The sequence below is a fragment of the Lontra canadensis genome, unplaced genomic scaffold, assembly GCF_010015895.1.
Source record: "Lontra canadensis isolate GAN:19392208 unplaced genomic scaffold, GSC_riverotter_1.0 scaffold30, whole genome shotgun sequence".
Classification (NCBI taxonomy): domain Eukaryota; kingdom Metazoa; phylum Chordata; class Mammalia; order Carnivora; family Mustelidae; genus Lontra; species Lontra canadensis.
This window is the reverse complement of record NW_022631024.1, coordinates 20,405,172-20,419,301: the sequence shown is the minus strand read 5'-3', so window position 1 is coordinate 20,419,301 and position 14,130 is coordinate 20,405,172. Positions and strand designations below refer to the sequence as shown.

At 64.2% G+C, this 14,130-nt stretch overlaps 2 protein-coding genes across 3 annotated transcripts; one reads left to right on the top strand and one right to left on the bottom strand.

The window, feature by feature from the left end:
• Nucleotides 1–778: 778 nt before the first annotated feature.
• Nucleotides 779–2,330, bottom strand: SSNA1 (SS nuclear autoantigen 1). Its single transcript, XM_032866306.1, has 3 exons — nt 2,203–2,330; nt 1,532–1,731; nt 779–1,270 (listed from the first exon to the last, which is right to left on the bottom strand). Exons 1-3 carry the CDS (start codon nt 2,252–2,254, stop codon nt 1,166–1,168), a joined length of 357 nt encoding a protein of 118 aa, XP_032722197.1. The 5' UTR covers nt 2,255–2,330; the 3' UTR covers nt 779–1,165.
• ANAPC2 (anaphase promoting complex subunit 2) lies at nt 2,314–13,293 on the top strand. Of its 2 annotated transcripts, XM_032866303.1 has the most exons (13): nt 2,386–2,538; nt 2,748–3,370; nt 4,261–4,393; nt 5,381–5,555; nt 5,970–6,089; nt 6,480–6,597; nt 7,506–7,687; nt 8,037–8,178; nt 8,508–8,583; nt 8,671–8,874; nt 12,372–12,501; nt 12,685–12,920; nt 13,022–13,293. In XM_032866303.1, the coding sequence occupies exons 1-13, from the start codon at nt 2,434–2,436 to the stop codon at nt 13,232–13,234; spliced, it is 2,457 nt and encodes an 818-aa protein (XP_032722194.1). In that variant the 5' UTR covers nt 2,386–2,433; the 3' UTR covers nt 13,235–13,293. The 2 variants fall into 2 exon arrangements, with proteins under 2 accessions (XP_032722196.1, XP_032722194.1); XM_032866305.1 differs by lacking the exon at nt 12,685–12,920 and having other exon boundaries at nt 2,314–2,538.
• The last annotated feature ends 837 nt before the right edge of the window (nt 13,294–14,130 follow it).

Here is a 14,130-nt window from a genome sequence, read left to right as displayed (position 1 = left end):
GCAGGAGATGCAGAACCGCACGCTCAGCTGTGGCCGGGAGCTGGGGCTCTCTACGGTCCAGGCACTGAACACAAGGGGGTCCCTCCGGGAGAGCCAAGCCCGTAAGAAATGCTGCGTGGGCAAGCTTGGGAAGGAGGATGGTGTTTTTAGTGTGTTCTTCTGGGTGGGGTGGGCCCAGGTTTTCCCAGACCCTCTCAAACAATACGTGCTTCCCAAACCTGCCTAGCCCCGGAAGCAGTAGCCGCAGGGACCCCCCAAAGGGGCTGACAGGCCAGCAGAGATGGTCCCAGAGGGGACTCGGGATGGAGGGCTGGGCCCCAGGCAGCGTGTAATGCTGGAAGTGTGCGTGCTTGGTGTGATCTTCCCTGTTGGGAAGAAGAGTCACTGGGCTGAGCGAAGTTCAGCATCCTGGAGCTGGGCACAGCCTTGTCTGGAGGGCCTGTGCCGAGCGGGCATCTCCCTGAGCTAGGCCTCGTGCTGGTAAGCGGGCATGGCACAGACCAGGACCAACAGGCAGATCACCCCCCGGAAAGTAGGGTAGGCTAAGTGGAGTTGGGGGAAAGGGGCCGGCAGCCCTGGTGGGGAGAAAGGATGGGTGACAAGGTCACAGGAAATGCTCAAGTCTGCCTTTAAAGCCAATAAGGCTTGTTATAGGAACAGCTGCTCTGGGCTTTCCCTCCCAAAGACGAGCCACGCCACAGCTGGACAGCAGCTCATGTTGATTCCGGGCCTATCGGGCAGCCCTACACTCAACACACAGGCCACAGGCAGTAGTCCAACTTTTACAAACACAATCTTTACTGACAGTCATAGACTACCAGAGCAAACCCCAAGATGGAGGGCCCCCCGCCCACTCCCCTGGCCTGGGCACCAAGGTGAGTGCGCGGCCATGGTGCTGAGACTAGGGAGCAGGACCTTTCTGGCAGCACAGGGCGGGTGTGGGGATCTCAGGCCCTGAGCAGAAGTGACCCAGAGCCTGCCCTCCCCAAATCCTGCGTGGGCCCAGGGCCAGGACTCCCAGCTGGCGGCTGTCCTCACCACCTGGGGTGGGTGGAGCTTGGCAACAGCCTCCTGCTACCCAAAAAAGAGTGAAAGGAGGCGGTCGTGAAGTCAAGACACGCTGGAAACAGTGCTGGAGGCCAACCTGTTGACCACCTGCGTCCGGTCAGCTGTCCTTGCCGCCGCTCTTCTGCTCGGAGACTGTGGCCTTGGTCAAGTTCCCAGCTTCCCTCTTCAGGACGCTGAGCAGAGTCTGCGAGCTCTCCAGGATCTGTAACACGTGTGACGGTTACCACCGTCCCACCCGTCGGGAAGCTCTGGCCACACCAGCACCAGCCGGTGGGTCAGAAGCACCGAGAGAGAGCCCCTGAGGGGAGGGTCGTGCAGGGTCAGCAAGGCCCCTGTTGCCTCTGAGACTAGCCCAAAGCCCCTTCCTCACACCCTGGGAAGCCAGGCTAGGGTAGCTCCTGCCGCCCGCAGGCAGCTCCCCGGCCCCCACCCTCTACCTGGTGGGGGCGGCCAGGAACCCCACCTTGAGGTAGGCAGCCTCGGTCTCCGCGATGGTCCGGTCGAACTCGTTGCGGGAGGCGATCTTGCGCGCCAGGTTCTCATTGACCCGAGCTAGCTTCTCCGTCAGCTGCCTCACCTCGTTCTGCAGCCGCTGCTTCTCGTCCTCCTCCTGCTGGATCTGCCGACACAGCTCCTCGCGCTTCTGGCACAGCTCCTCGATGCCTGCGGGGACGGGGGCACCCGGGGGGCAGGCGCTGTGGACCCAGCGCAGGAAGGAGGGCAGCTGCCGTCCCTCTCTGGAGCCCACCGCCTGCTAGGAGGGTAGCGTGCTGCAGGGCCCAGGACTGGCCGGGCCACCTGCCCCCGAGCCAGGCTAGTGTCCCACCTCCTAGGGGTTCCAGGGTCAAGGGAAGCCCCGTACAGACCCGCCGGCGAGCGCCTGGGAGGCAGTACGCGCTCCAGCCGTGCGTTCCCGCGCTCGCCGCGCACACACCTAGCGCCAGGCGGCTGCGGCCCCGCACGGCGGCTGCGGCCCCGCACGGCCTCCGGCGCCGTCCAAGCCGAGACCCCCACGCACAGACCGTGCACCCGGCTCGGCCCCGCACGGCGGGCCCGCAGCCACCTAGGCCTGCAAGCCGGCCAGCCCCGCGCCCTCCCAGCCCGCCCGGCGAACCCCGCCGCGCGGCCGCTCACACTTGACCAGCTCGTTGTTGTAATTCTGCAGCGCCGCGCCCTGCTGGGTCATGGTCGCCGCCGCGGCCACGACCACTCCAACCGCCGCTACCGCCCCCCCGAACCCCGCGCTCGCGCCTGCGCGCTGCCTTCCGACCGCGCGCCCTCCGCTACGTCACCGCCGCGCGCCTCTCGTGTGCGTCATCGCCGCGCGCCGCTCCCGTCGGCTCCGGGAAGCGGGTGGGCGCACAGATGGCGGCGGCGGGATGCGATGGCGACCCCGGGCCTGCACAGGAGCTGTTGGTGGCCTGGAACACCGTGAGCACCGGGCTGGTGCCGCCGGCCGCTCTGGGACTGGTGAGGCCCCGGAAGAGGGTAGCGGGCCCGCGCGGGGTTCCCGGGACGACCAGCCAGGGGTCCGTTAGGCGCCCCGGGCAGCCCTTCCCCTGCGTCGGCCGCAGCTCCCCCTGCGCTCTGTGCCTTCGCCGCTGGTTCCTGCCTGTCTCCGCCCTTCCCACTCCCCACCCCCACCCTGTATTCCGTCCTCACGGCCTTGTGCACTCCAGGCGTCCTCCCGGACCAGCGGAGCGGTGCCGCCCAAGGAGGAGGAGCTGCGGGCGGCGGTGGAGGTCTTGCGGGGCCATGGGCTGCATTCGGTCCTGGAGGAGTGGTTCGTGGAGGTTCTGCAGAACGACCTGCAGGCCAACATCTCCCTGGAGTTCTGGAACACCATCTCCCAGCGCGAGAACTGCGCAGACGAGCCCCAGTGCCTTCTGCTTCTCCTGGACGCCTTCGGTCTCTTGGAGAGCCGGCTGGACCCCTACCTGCGTAGTCTGGAGCTCCTGGAGAAGTGGACGCGCCTGGGCTTGCTGATGGGCGCTGGCGCTCAGGGGCTGCGGGAAAAGGTCCACACCACGCTGCGCGGCGTCCTGTTCTTTTCCACTCCCAGGACCTTTCAGGACATGATTCAGCGCCTCTACGGCCGGTTTTTGAAAGTGTACATGCAGAGTAAGAGGAAGGGGGAGGGGGGCACGGACCCCGAGCTGGAGGGGGACCTGGACAGCAGGTACGCGCGGCGGCGGTACTACCGGCTTCTGCAGAGCCCGCTGTGCGCTGGGTGTGGCAGTGACAAGCAGCGGTGCTGGTGCCGCCAGGCGCTGGAGCAGTTTCACCAGCTCAGCCAGGTCCTGTGAGTACTCGCGCCTCTGTTCTTCCGGACTCTCCCTTACCGCCCTGGGTCCGGCTGGCTGGCCGTGGCACAGGGAGGGTCCCCGGGATCTCTGTGCTGGGAGCCTGTGCGTCCTATCCCGGACACCGGTGTGTCTCTGCTGCTCACGCCGGCGCCAGGTTTCACGCTCTGCGTACCCTGAGAGCCTACGGGATTCCACGGGCCCTGGGCCACACAGATGTCTGCTGCGCCTTGCGTAGGTTCTCCAGGAAAGGGATGGCCTCTGTTTTCCTGTAATTGCCAACAGTGGGCTTGCTGGTTTTGTTCTTTCCAGTACAAGCTGGGGACTAGGCCAGCATGCTGGGCAAGCAGACGGCCTTTCCAGCCTTTTAAAGTGGAAGGGACGTTGTTGTTGTTAAAGCCGCGTTCTGACTTGTGGGCCTTTCGTCGCTCGTGGTTGTTTGTAACGGTCTTGTCATCTCAAGTGAGGCAGCAGCAGACAGCGATTAGGGAGGGGTGGTCCTGTTGCTGGTAGGGGCGGGGAGGCCCCGCACGGCTTCTGCTGGGTTCGTCCCAGATGAAGGGAGCACAGCACCGTGCTTTGTCCTCGTGAGTGCCGCCACCCTTGCTGACCAGGGCCCGCAGCACAAGACCAGCCTGGGGATGGCTGCGTCCATGAGGCACGTTTACCTGCCGTTCCAGAGCCGTGTTGAGGAATTGAGGCTTTGGCCCTGAGAGCCACACCCACTGCTCACAAGGGGAAGGCCGGTGTCTCAGCCTGGGCAGAGAAGTCAGCTGGGGCGGGCAGGGCTCTGTCCTCCCAGCAGCTTTTCTGGAAGGCTTTGTTACTGAGGGCACCAGGGGGGAAAGGAGTGTGGTCTGCGTGCCCCACAGGCAGGACTCTCCTCCAGGCACAGGCTCAGTCTGTTGGAGCGGGTCAGTGCCGAGGCTGTGACCAGCACCCTGCACCAGGTGACCAGGGAGAGGATGGAGGACCGATGCCGGGGCGAGTATGAGCGCTCCTTTCTGCGTGAGTTCCACAAGGTAAGGACAGCCCCATGGGCCCTTTCCCTCGGAGGTTGTAGACAAGGTTTCTGGCAGACCCGACCCCTGGTTTTAGAAGCAGTATGGAGACTTGGGTGAACTAGGGCCTGGTTGGTGGGTGAAGCTGCCTTGGTGCTGGGTGAAGGCTGACCCTTCCCATTCTGCCCTGGTAACAGCGAGAAAGAGCCCGTGACGTGTGCAGCGAGGTCTGTGCGGAATCCCTTGGCTAGAAGCAGTGTCAAGGTCTGGGGTGTGCCTGTGACAGCTCTCAGGGCACCCATGCTGTCAGGGACATGGTCTGAGGCTCTGCTCTGGATGCCGCAGGGTTGTGGAGGTGCTGGGTCCCACTACAGGGGACTGTCCAGCCTGCTCTTTTTTTTTTTTTTTTTTTTTTTTGGCCTATCCTCTTCCACCGTCTCCTGAGAACACAGATCAGGCGTGATGGGGAATCAGAGCCAGTGCCCCTGCAGCCATGGTCTCGGATGGGCATGAGCCCAGAGGCCTGGCTGGGACACCTGGGTTTCCCCCGGTGGCAGGACATCCAGATACTCTCATCAGTGGCTGTGTACTTGGTGGGGGAACGTATGCATTCTGGAGTCCACGTGGTCACGTTGCCAAGTGCCCGTGTGCTCAGAAGGGTCCTTGGGCTTGTGTACACGTGGCTAGTTGGGTACATGGTTTCCAGCGGTGTCTGTCCACTGAGTCAGGGGAGCGCACTCTCCATGCCCTGCGTCAGAGCCACTGTTGCCAGAGATGTCTGGGCACTGATGCTCTGAAGGTGTGGGGCACAGTGAGAGAAGGCCTGGGGTGCCCCTTTGGGCCCATTATCCTGCTGATTTTGATGTGTCCTACTGCGTAGCAGGCGGCCTTGGGGACTCCCCAGGACTGGCCGCAGGGTGGCTAGCTAGCTGTGCGGCCTCTCCCGGCCACTGCTCATCAGGCTGGGGCTCAGCTCCTTACCTCCCCATCCTTGTGCTCTTCCAACAGTGGATCGAGAGGGTGGTGGGCTGGCTGGGCAAGGTATTCCTGCAGGATGGCCCGGCCCGGCCTGCGTCCCCTGAAGCTGGCAACACACTGCGTCGCTGGCGCTGCCACGTGCAGCGGTTCTTCTACCGGATCTACGCCAGCCTGCGCATCGAGGAGCTCTTTAGCATCATCCGAGGTCGGCCCCTGCGCACTGGAGGAGCCCCCTTCCCTGGGCCCTAGCCCTTCAGATCTGGCAGGCAGTGAGAGGTCCTTGGGGCTGGGGCCCTTTAGCAGACCGGGGCCCGTCAGCGTGGGCTGCCCCAGCTCAGTGTCTGGGTCAGGGCAGGGGTGACAGGGCAGCGGACACTGCTTCTGGGTGTCCACGCTCATCCTTCCAGCTTCATGTCCCTGCGTTGTCCTTCTGCACCATGGGGGGTTGTGGGCTTAGGAGGGTGCAGGGGTGACCTGGAGCCCCTAGCAGGTGTCCCGCAGTGTTGCTGGGCGGAGGTCCGGCAGCTCAGCCTCGGGGCCCTGCCCACTTGTGTCCTCGCTTGCATGCAGAGCGCGTGCATGCTGGCGTACATATGCAAGGTCTGGTGCCCTTCTGCAGACTTCCCAGACTCCCGGCCAGCCGTCGAGGACCTCAAGTACTGCCTGGAGAGGACTGACCAGAGGCAGCAGCTGCTCCTGTCCCTCAAGGCTGCCCTGGAGACACGTCTCCTCCATCCAGGTGCTGAGGCTACAGCCAAGGGTCCGGCCTCCTTGCGCCAGGGCATGTGTGGGGAGTGGGTTTGTGCAGTCCTCGGGGGGGCTGGGGTGCTTGGCTTGATCCTCCCTTGAAGGACTCGCAGGAAGGGAGGACTGTGGCCTGCGGGCAGAGGGGTGCGTGATCCCCACAGAACCGGCCACCGAGGGAGGGGGTTTGGGATCCAGGGACGTTCTGGGGAAAGCCCCCGAGAGTTGGGGGAGAAGGGGGCCGCTTCCCGCACGTCACGCTGGTACCCTGGGGAGTGAGGTCACAGGGGCAGCCAGAAGCCCACCCGGCTGGGGTGCAGCTGTGTGCTGTCGGGCCAGCGCTCCCGGGTGCTGCGCGGACCACCGTCCTCCCTCCTGGCCGTAGGCGTGAACACATGCGACATCATCACCCTCTACATATCTGCCATCAAGGCCCTGCGTGTGCTGGACCCATCCATGGTCATCCTAGAGGTGGCCTGCGAGCCTGTTCGCCGCTACCTGAGGTGAGTGTCGCAGGCAGGCCCTGGGGAGCAGCTCCGACGTGAGGCCCTTGTCTCCTAGCTCCGTGTGTACAGCCAAGGTCCCCCTGGGTCTTGGTGGCCACCAGGACACTAGGGACACTCTGTCCTTCCTGTTGGGCCACAAGGCCTGGTTGAGGCCAGGGCCCTTCCTGTTGCTGGTGCCTGCTGCTGTAGCTGTCACCCAGTGCGCAGACACTGGGGGCCCCGCTGTGCACCCCTGCCCTCTGTCCCTGCCCCTCCTCCCAGCACAGAGGGGCCCCAGCTCAGCTTTGCCCGGCTGGCCAGGCCCCCAGGCTGAGGAGGAGGAGGGATCCTGGGCTCAGCCTTGCCTGCAGTGAGGAGCAGGGGCTGTTGGGTGCGCTGCTTAAGAACGTGTCTGAGCGGGTGCCGTGGCCCAGCTGCCCAGAAACACCTTGGGGTGGTAGAAGCTCTGGGGTCTTGGTGGGAAGGGCGTGGTCTTGTTTCTGTCTTTCTTTTTTTAATGATTTTATTTATTTTGGAAGAAAGGGAGGGAAAGTGCATGCACCAGGAGTGGGGAGGGGGAGCGGGAGAGGGAGAAGCAGACCCCCTGCTGAGCAGGGAGCCCAACGCAAGGCTCGATCCCAGGACTCCAGGATTGTGACCTGAGCCGAAGGCAGGCACTTCACCGACTGAGCCCCCCGGCACCCTGGTTTTGTCTTACTGTTTCAGTTCTCGGTGTTCCCAGAAAACGGTGGTCTTTGTCTTAGTTACGTCCGTTCCCGCTATTTCCTCTTGGGACACGGTTTGGTAGACTTATCTGAAGCATGTTGCTAATGGATGTGGCTGCCACGGGTGAGGTGAGGTGGTACGGGCTAGTGCGCTGAGCAGGGACAGGCGCTGAGAGGGCCAGCAATACTCACGTTCGGCAGGACGCGGGAGGACACCGTGCGGCAGATTGTGGCTGGGCTGACGGGGGACTCCGACGGGACAGGGGACTTGGCTGTTGAGCTGTCCAAGACGGATCCAGCGAGCCTGGAGACCGGTCAGGACAGCGAGGATGACTCTGGCGAGCCGGAGGACTGGGTCCCCGACCCCGTGGATGCTGATCCAGGTCAGTGCCCACCAAAGCTGCCTGGCTCCGGATCGCGGGGAAGGCTCCAGTAAGGCAGACGCTCTGGTCTGGTTCGTGTACTCACGAGCCCTGAGGCTTGAGAGCGTCAGCTGTCCCCGCCTAACCAGCCCCTTGCCCAGGGTGCTTCCGCTGGCCTGAGTGGACCCACAGCGGCCTGTGGCCCCATCCCAGTTGCTTGGAGAACAGATTTGTAGGTGGCGTCCGCACCGCCGGCCCGCCCCATCCTGGGGTCTGAGCCTGGACCTCGTGGCTTGGTGGGGTGGGCCCCGCCTGGGTGCGGATGGTACTTCCTCAGCGCTGCCCCCGCTGCCACCCCCGTGCCGTGCAGGCAAGTCCAGCTCCAAGCGGCGCTCCTCGGACATCATCAGCTCGCTGGTCAGCATCTACGGCAGCAAGGACCTCTTCATCAACGAGTACCGCTCGCTGCTGGCCGACCGCCTCCTGCACCAGTTCAGCTTCAGCCCCGAGCGGTGAGGCTCGCAGTGGCCGCGGCGCAGCTGCCCTGCTCGGAAGGAAGCTGCCTCGTGCTGACAAGCAAGGACGGGCCTGTGCTCGGCCGTGGTCCCGGATGCTGGCGGGGGGGGGGGGGGCGGGGGGCGGCCCAGGAGCTTGGGGAGCCGGGTGCCCGGGTACCCCCAGGCCTCTGCTGGGATGGAGCAGGCCCAGGGTCTGGATGGTAGCACCTGCACTTCCCGCACTCCTCCTGGCCTGGGGGGCCCTTGCACGGTGTGGGGGGGTGCCTGTGCAGCATCTCCGGGTGGGGGGCACACCGCAGCCCCCCAGAGGTGCATCTTTTCAGGGAGATCCGCAACGTGGAGCTGCTGAAGCTGCGGTTCGGTGAGGCCCCGATGCACTTCTGTGAGGTCATGCTGAAGGTGGGCTCCTGGGGCTCCCCGCCCGGCTGGCCTGGCCTCACCCCCAGCCCAGTCCTGGGGCCTCTGAGACCCCTGTCTCTTCCCCAGGACATGGCAGATTCCCGTCGCATTAATGCCAACATCCGCGAGGAGGATGAGAAACGTCCCGCAGAGGAGCAGCCACCTTTTGGGGTCTATGCCGTCATCCTGTCCAGCGAGTTCTGGCCGCCCTTCAAGGACGAGAAGCTGGAGGTCCCCGAGGACATCCGGGAGGCCCTTGAGGTTTACTGCAAGAAGTATGAGAAGCTGAAGGTACCGTGCACACCTCCCTGGGTCAGAAACCAGGGGCAGGTGATCCTTCCAGCCCCTCTGTGCAGCAGCAGCTGGGTGCGGCCCTTCCTTGCGGTCCTCTCCGGGGACCCTGCCTCTGTGTCGGGCGGCGGTGGGGCGTGGGGTGGGGCCCGTGTCCTGCTCCCTCTGGGACCCATGCACCTGTGTGCGTGGAGGCCTCCGCACCCTGTACTGACCAAGGGGCTGCGTGGCTCATGCCCTCCCACCCTTCTGGGCTGCTTCTTCCACTGTCTACCCTCTGGTGTCTCCGAACCAGTGGCTGGGGTGCCGGGGTTGTCCCAGGGAGAGTCAGGGAGCCCTGTCTGCTCTGTGGCTATCTGCCTCCAGGACCTCTCCAGTTACCCGTGAGGGATTTGACTTCCAGGACCCTGCTCTGTCCCTGCCACTGTCTAGCTTGCTTCCCTAGAAGCTGCCTTCCCAGGTCTCAGGGCGCTAGAGGACCAGGATTGTGCTGTCTGCTGTTGGGGCCCTGAGGGCCTAGGATCGGGCAGGAGGAGAGAGGGGTGGGCTGCAGGCCGTGTGGGGTGGTCCAGGCTTGGGAGTGCAGGTGGCAGGTGGATCCGTGTCTAGAGAGAGTGGGGGCTAGGGTGCCTGTCCTAGGTTTCTGGGGACTGGTAAAGCAGGTTCTGGGGCACTTGGTCTGAGTTGTGAGGGGCCCCTGGGCTCCCGAGCAGAGGACACAGTAGGTGTCTGGGGAGCAGAGCCGGAGCCCTGGGGGCATCTGGAACACTCTAGAGATGGACCAGCAGCCCTTAGGACGGAGCCCTGGGAGGGAGACCAGTGGGTGGGGGGATGGAGGAGCTGGGAGAGAGGGGACAGCAGAGCCGGGTAGTGGCAGAGATGGTGGATTCTCCAAGTTCTAGGCCAAGGAAGCTAGTTCTGGAGGGAGGAGGGTTCCCATCCAGAGACTGGCAAGGGCAGGAGCAAGGTAGGAGGTTCTGGAGTGGGGAGGCTGAACAGGGGCGGGGCCGTATTCGGGGCAGCACTGCACAAGGCTGTGAGGGTCTGTGTGGCTCTCACCGGCTCCCGCTGGGCCATTGGAGCACCCCGTGGTTTCTGCTGCGGACTGTGGTGAGGTGCTCGCTCCGGAGCCTGCCCACAGTGCACCCCACCTCTCCCTGGTTGAGGACAGCTTGTGCTTGCCGCCTTCTCCCTGTCCCTTCTGGCTGCCTTGTTGGCAAGGAGCCACTGCCGGGAGCGGTCCCACGACCTCCGGCCGAGGTCTGGCCGTGGGTCCCAGGATGGCTCAGCCATGTCCTTCTGCTCAGGCCTGATGTACCTGACTGATGGCCGTGTTTCAGCCTGCTTGTCCTTCAGACCAGCTGGATACTGGGGGAGCGGGGGCGGCCCCCAGGGCCATGTTGGAGGTCAGGCCCGTGGCCACAGTGTCTCTGCCTCCCACCAACTGAACTCTGGGCCCGAGGATCATGCTGGACACGTGTGGGTGGCCGGGCAGCCACACAGCACCCTTAGCCGTGCCTTCTGCTGCTGGGCCTCGCATCTGCCCCGCTGTGGGCTGGAGTGGTGGCTCTAAGGTCCCAACCTGTGGTTCTGCTGGTTGTGACGTGGGCAAGCTGGGGGTTCTGCTTCCATTTTCTCTCTGCAAAGTGGGGTTCGCTATTGTCTCCCCCTTTAGAGCTGAGGGGTTGTTGAGAGACTCTTAGCACTTGGCCCAGAGTGGCTGTGTCAGTGTCTTGGGGCTGCTGAAACAAAGTACCACAAACAGGGCTTAAGACAGTGCAAATTTATTGTCTCAGTTCTGGGGCAGCTAAAAGTCCAAAATCGAGTGATCGGTAGTGGGGCTGTCCTCTCTCCAGAGGCTCCAGGGGAGGCTTCTTTCCTGCCTCTTCCAGCTTGTGGTGGCTCCAGGCGTCACGTGACTTGTGGCATATCCATCAGCTTCTGCCTGTGTTGTCCCGGGGCATTCTCCCCGCGTCTCTCTCTGTCCAGATTCCTCCTTAGAGGGCACCAGCCGTGTTGGGTCAGGGCCCGCTCTGTCAGAATGAGCTCACTGGGGCAAACTGGATGTGTGACGATCTCGTTTCCGAATAAGCTTGTGTCCTGAGTTACTGGGGGTAGAACTTCAGCATCTTGTTGAGGGACACAACATACTACACTCCACTGTCCGGCCCTCCCTGAAACTCCTGTCCTTCCTCCGTGCAAAACACATTCAAGCAAGGTCCGCAGAAGTCCTTACCTTTCCAGCATCGACTCCAAGTTCACAGCAACCCCAAAGTCCAGTGTTGAGTATCATCTGAATTGGGGGAGAGCACGATGGTGCAGCTCATTCTGGGCAGGGCTCCCCTCTAGCTGCGAACTTGGGAGAGTGGACCGGGAGTTGGTGCTTCCAAAGGGCATCTGGGAAGGTGTAGGGCCGATTGCATTCCAAGAGGAAGACTTCTGAAGGAAGGAAGGGGTCGCAGGCCCCAGGTCAGTCGAAAGCCAGTAGAAAAACTTGGGTGACCTCATGGCTGTGTTCCCAGCCTGCCGGCCAGGCCTCTACACCTCCCCCCAGCCTCAGGTGGCTCCCCTCCTTCAGTGCAGGCTGTTGCCTGATTCTCTGGGCCCGTCCACCCTCACGCACTCCCTTCCTGCCAGTCCGTCTCCGTCCGGGCTCTTCTGCAGCTGTCAGTGGGCTCTGGGGTTAGAGCACGGGTCTCTGGTGCCCTCTGGGCTCAGTCTCCTGCACGGAGCAGGTGTGCGGCCACCGTGAGGCCACCCTCCCACGCTTCCCTCAGCCCGGCCTGTGCACACGGGCCTCAGCCACCTTGTGGTGGGGTCGCACGTCCTCCAGTTTGACGGCTCCTCGGCATGTCATTCCTTCCCACGTTCCTGCCAGTAGTCCCTTCAGGGCAGTCCGGGCTTCACAAGCGTGTGCCCCCCACCCAGCTCCGTGGACACCCCCATTCCTGGGTGTTTGCTGCAGCAGTGTCCCTTCCCACTAGCTGCCATACCAAAGCGTCCGTCCTGCAGGGCAGTGCGGAGACCAGGGTGTCAGCATGGCTGTGGGGTGGCCCCTCCTGCCCCTCCCGGCATTGGGGGAGGGGCTTTGCAGGCCTTACTTGGGGTCTCGGCGTGTGGCCGTGTCCTTGTGGCCTCTGCCTCCGTCCTCACACTGTCCACCCCCCCCCAGGGGACGCTGGTCATGTTCGGTCGGGGCCCCTTGTACTTCAGGTGACCTCGTGTCACTGGCCCCACCTGCGATGATCCCCTCTCCAGCTCAGGTCACACTCGGGGGAAGGGGTCAGGATGCGGACATGTTTCTAAGAGACAAATCTATCCGCAGTGCTCGCTGCACCTCCCGTGCTGTGTTAGACAAGCTGGTTGAGCAGGTGGGAGTGGGAGCCAGAGCCCCGTCCTCTCCTGCTGCTGCTGCTGACAGCCTGGTAGGGGCAGGTCAGGGAGCCCTTCCCTCACGGTTCCGCCGGGCCTCCCATGCTAACTCCGGCCCTCCCCAGGCCATGCGGACCCTCAGCTGGAAGCACACCCTGGGCCTGGTGACCATGGACGTGGAGCTGGCCGACCGCACCCTGTCTGTGGCCGTGACTCCTGTGCAGGCGGTGGTCTTGCTGTACTTCCAGGACCAAGGTGAGCCCCCGACTTCTAGCCAGCCTGCCCCCGCCATGCCTCCCCAGGGGCCTGTGCCACCCACCTGCTGAGCACCTACTGACCTCTGGGAAGCCGGGGTGGGGGGGCCCACGCAGCAGGGGTGGAGGGCGGGGAAGCTCGGCCTTGCCCCGTGGGCACAGTGGCCCCGGCTTCCCCGCACAGCCAGCTGGACCCTGGACGAGCTGAGCAAGGTGGTCAAGATGCCCGTGGCGCTGCTGCGGCGGCGGATGTCGGTGTGGCTGCAGCAGGGCGTGCTGCGGGAGGAGCCGGCCGGGACCTTCTCTGTCGTGGAGGAGGAGCGGCCGCAGGACCGGGACAGCATGGTGCTCATCGACAGCGATGAGGAGAGCGACTCGGGCATGGCCTCCCAGGCTGACCAGAAGGAGGAGGAGCTGCTGGTGCGGCTGCGGGGCTGGGGGGGCGGCTGCGGTGGGGGGCGGTGGTCCGGCTGGGCAGGGGTCAGGGGGGCCTGACGGCCGGCGGGCATCTGTCCGCGCAGCTCTTCTGGACGTACATCCAGGCCATGCTGACCAACCTGGAGAGCCTCTCGCTGGAGCGCATCTACAGCATGCTGCGCATGTTTGTGGTCACGGGGCCCGCGCTGGCCGAGATCGACCTGCAGGAGCTGCAGGGCTTCCTGCAGAAGAAGGTGCGCGACCAGCAGCTCGTCTACTCGGCTGGTGTCTACCGCCTGCCCAAGAGCTGCAGCTGATGCCCCCCCGGGCCTGCCCAGGCCCCCGCAGCGCGGAGTAAAGCAGATGGTTCTCTGTCCTCTCCCTGTCCTGGTGGCTTTGTGGGCCCATCAAGATCCTGTGGTCCAGGCTCTCCCTCCAGACTGATCTCGCCACCCCCGCTTCGCAGGACCTGGCTCCCTGGGAGCAGGCGAGGGGAAACACATGGGTGGCCAGGCCCCCATCCTGGCCTATACACCTGGGTTGGGCTCCAGACCCAGAGCCCCAGCACACAGGTGTCCCTAGGCCACACCAGCTGGTGACAGCTCACCTCTGAGCCCGAAGCTCAGGCGGGAGCACCCACACCAGAGGGTTCTGGCCCCGAGCTGCACTCTGGCCTTTGGAAGGAGCCCTTGGGTCCCCAGCCCTTTTCCTGGCCTGAAGGTCCGGGGGTGTTGCTGGGATGCATGGACACAGCTGGGCATCTCCTCACATGGTCAGCAGGAGGGGCTGGCTGTTTGTGGTTCACACTAAAGTTAGTTTCTGTGCCCTCAGACACATGGTCAGGAGAACAGGGGAAGACTTCTGAGAGTCCAGCCTCTAGTGCAGCTGGGAGGCCAGTTGTGTCCAGAACACACAGGGGGGCCTGTCCCTGCCCCTGCCCCAGAGGTCCCAGAAGGTGGAGAAGGGTGTTGGCCCCACCTGGGCTAGTGCCGCAGCCTCCGGTGCTGGGAGCTCCGCTCTAGCTGGGGCCACTGTCCTCCCAGGCGACAGAGGCCTCTGGGAAGGAGTCTCCACCCTCCTGCTTGTGCCCTCCCAGGCCTGGAGCCATGCCTGCTGCCCCTGCACACCCTTGGGGTCCTCCCCCCCGCCCCCCGGCTGTCTTCCAGTGCCCACCTCTCCTTGGGCCTGTTGCACAGGGGCCCTGAGGTCAGCC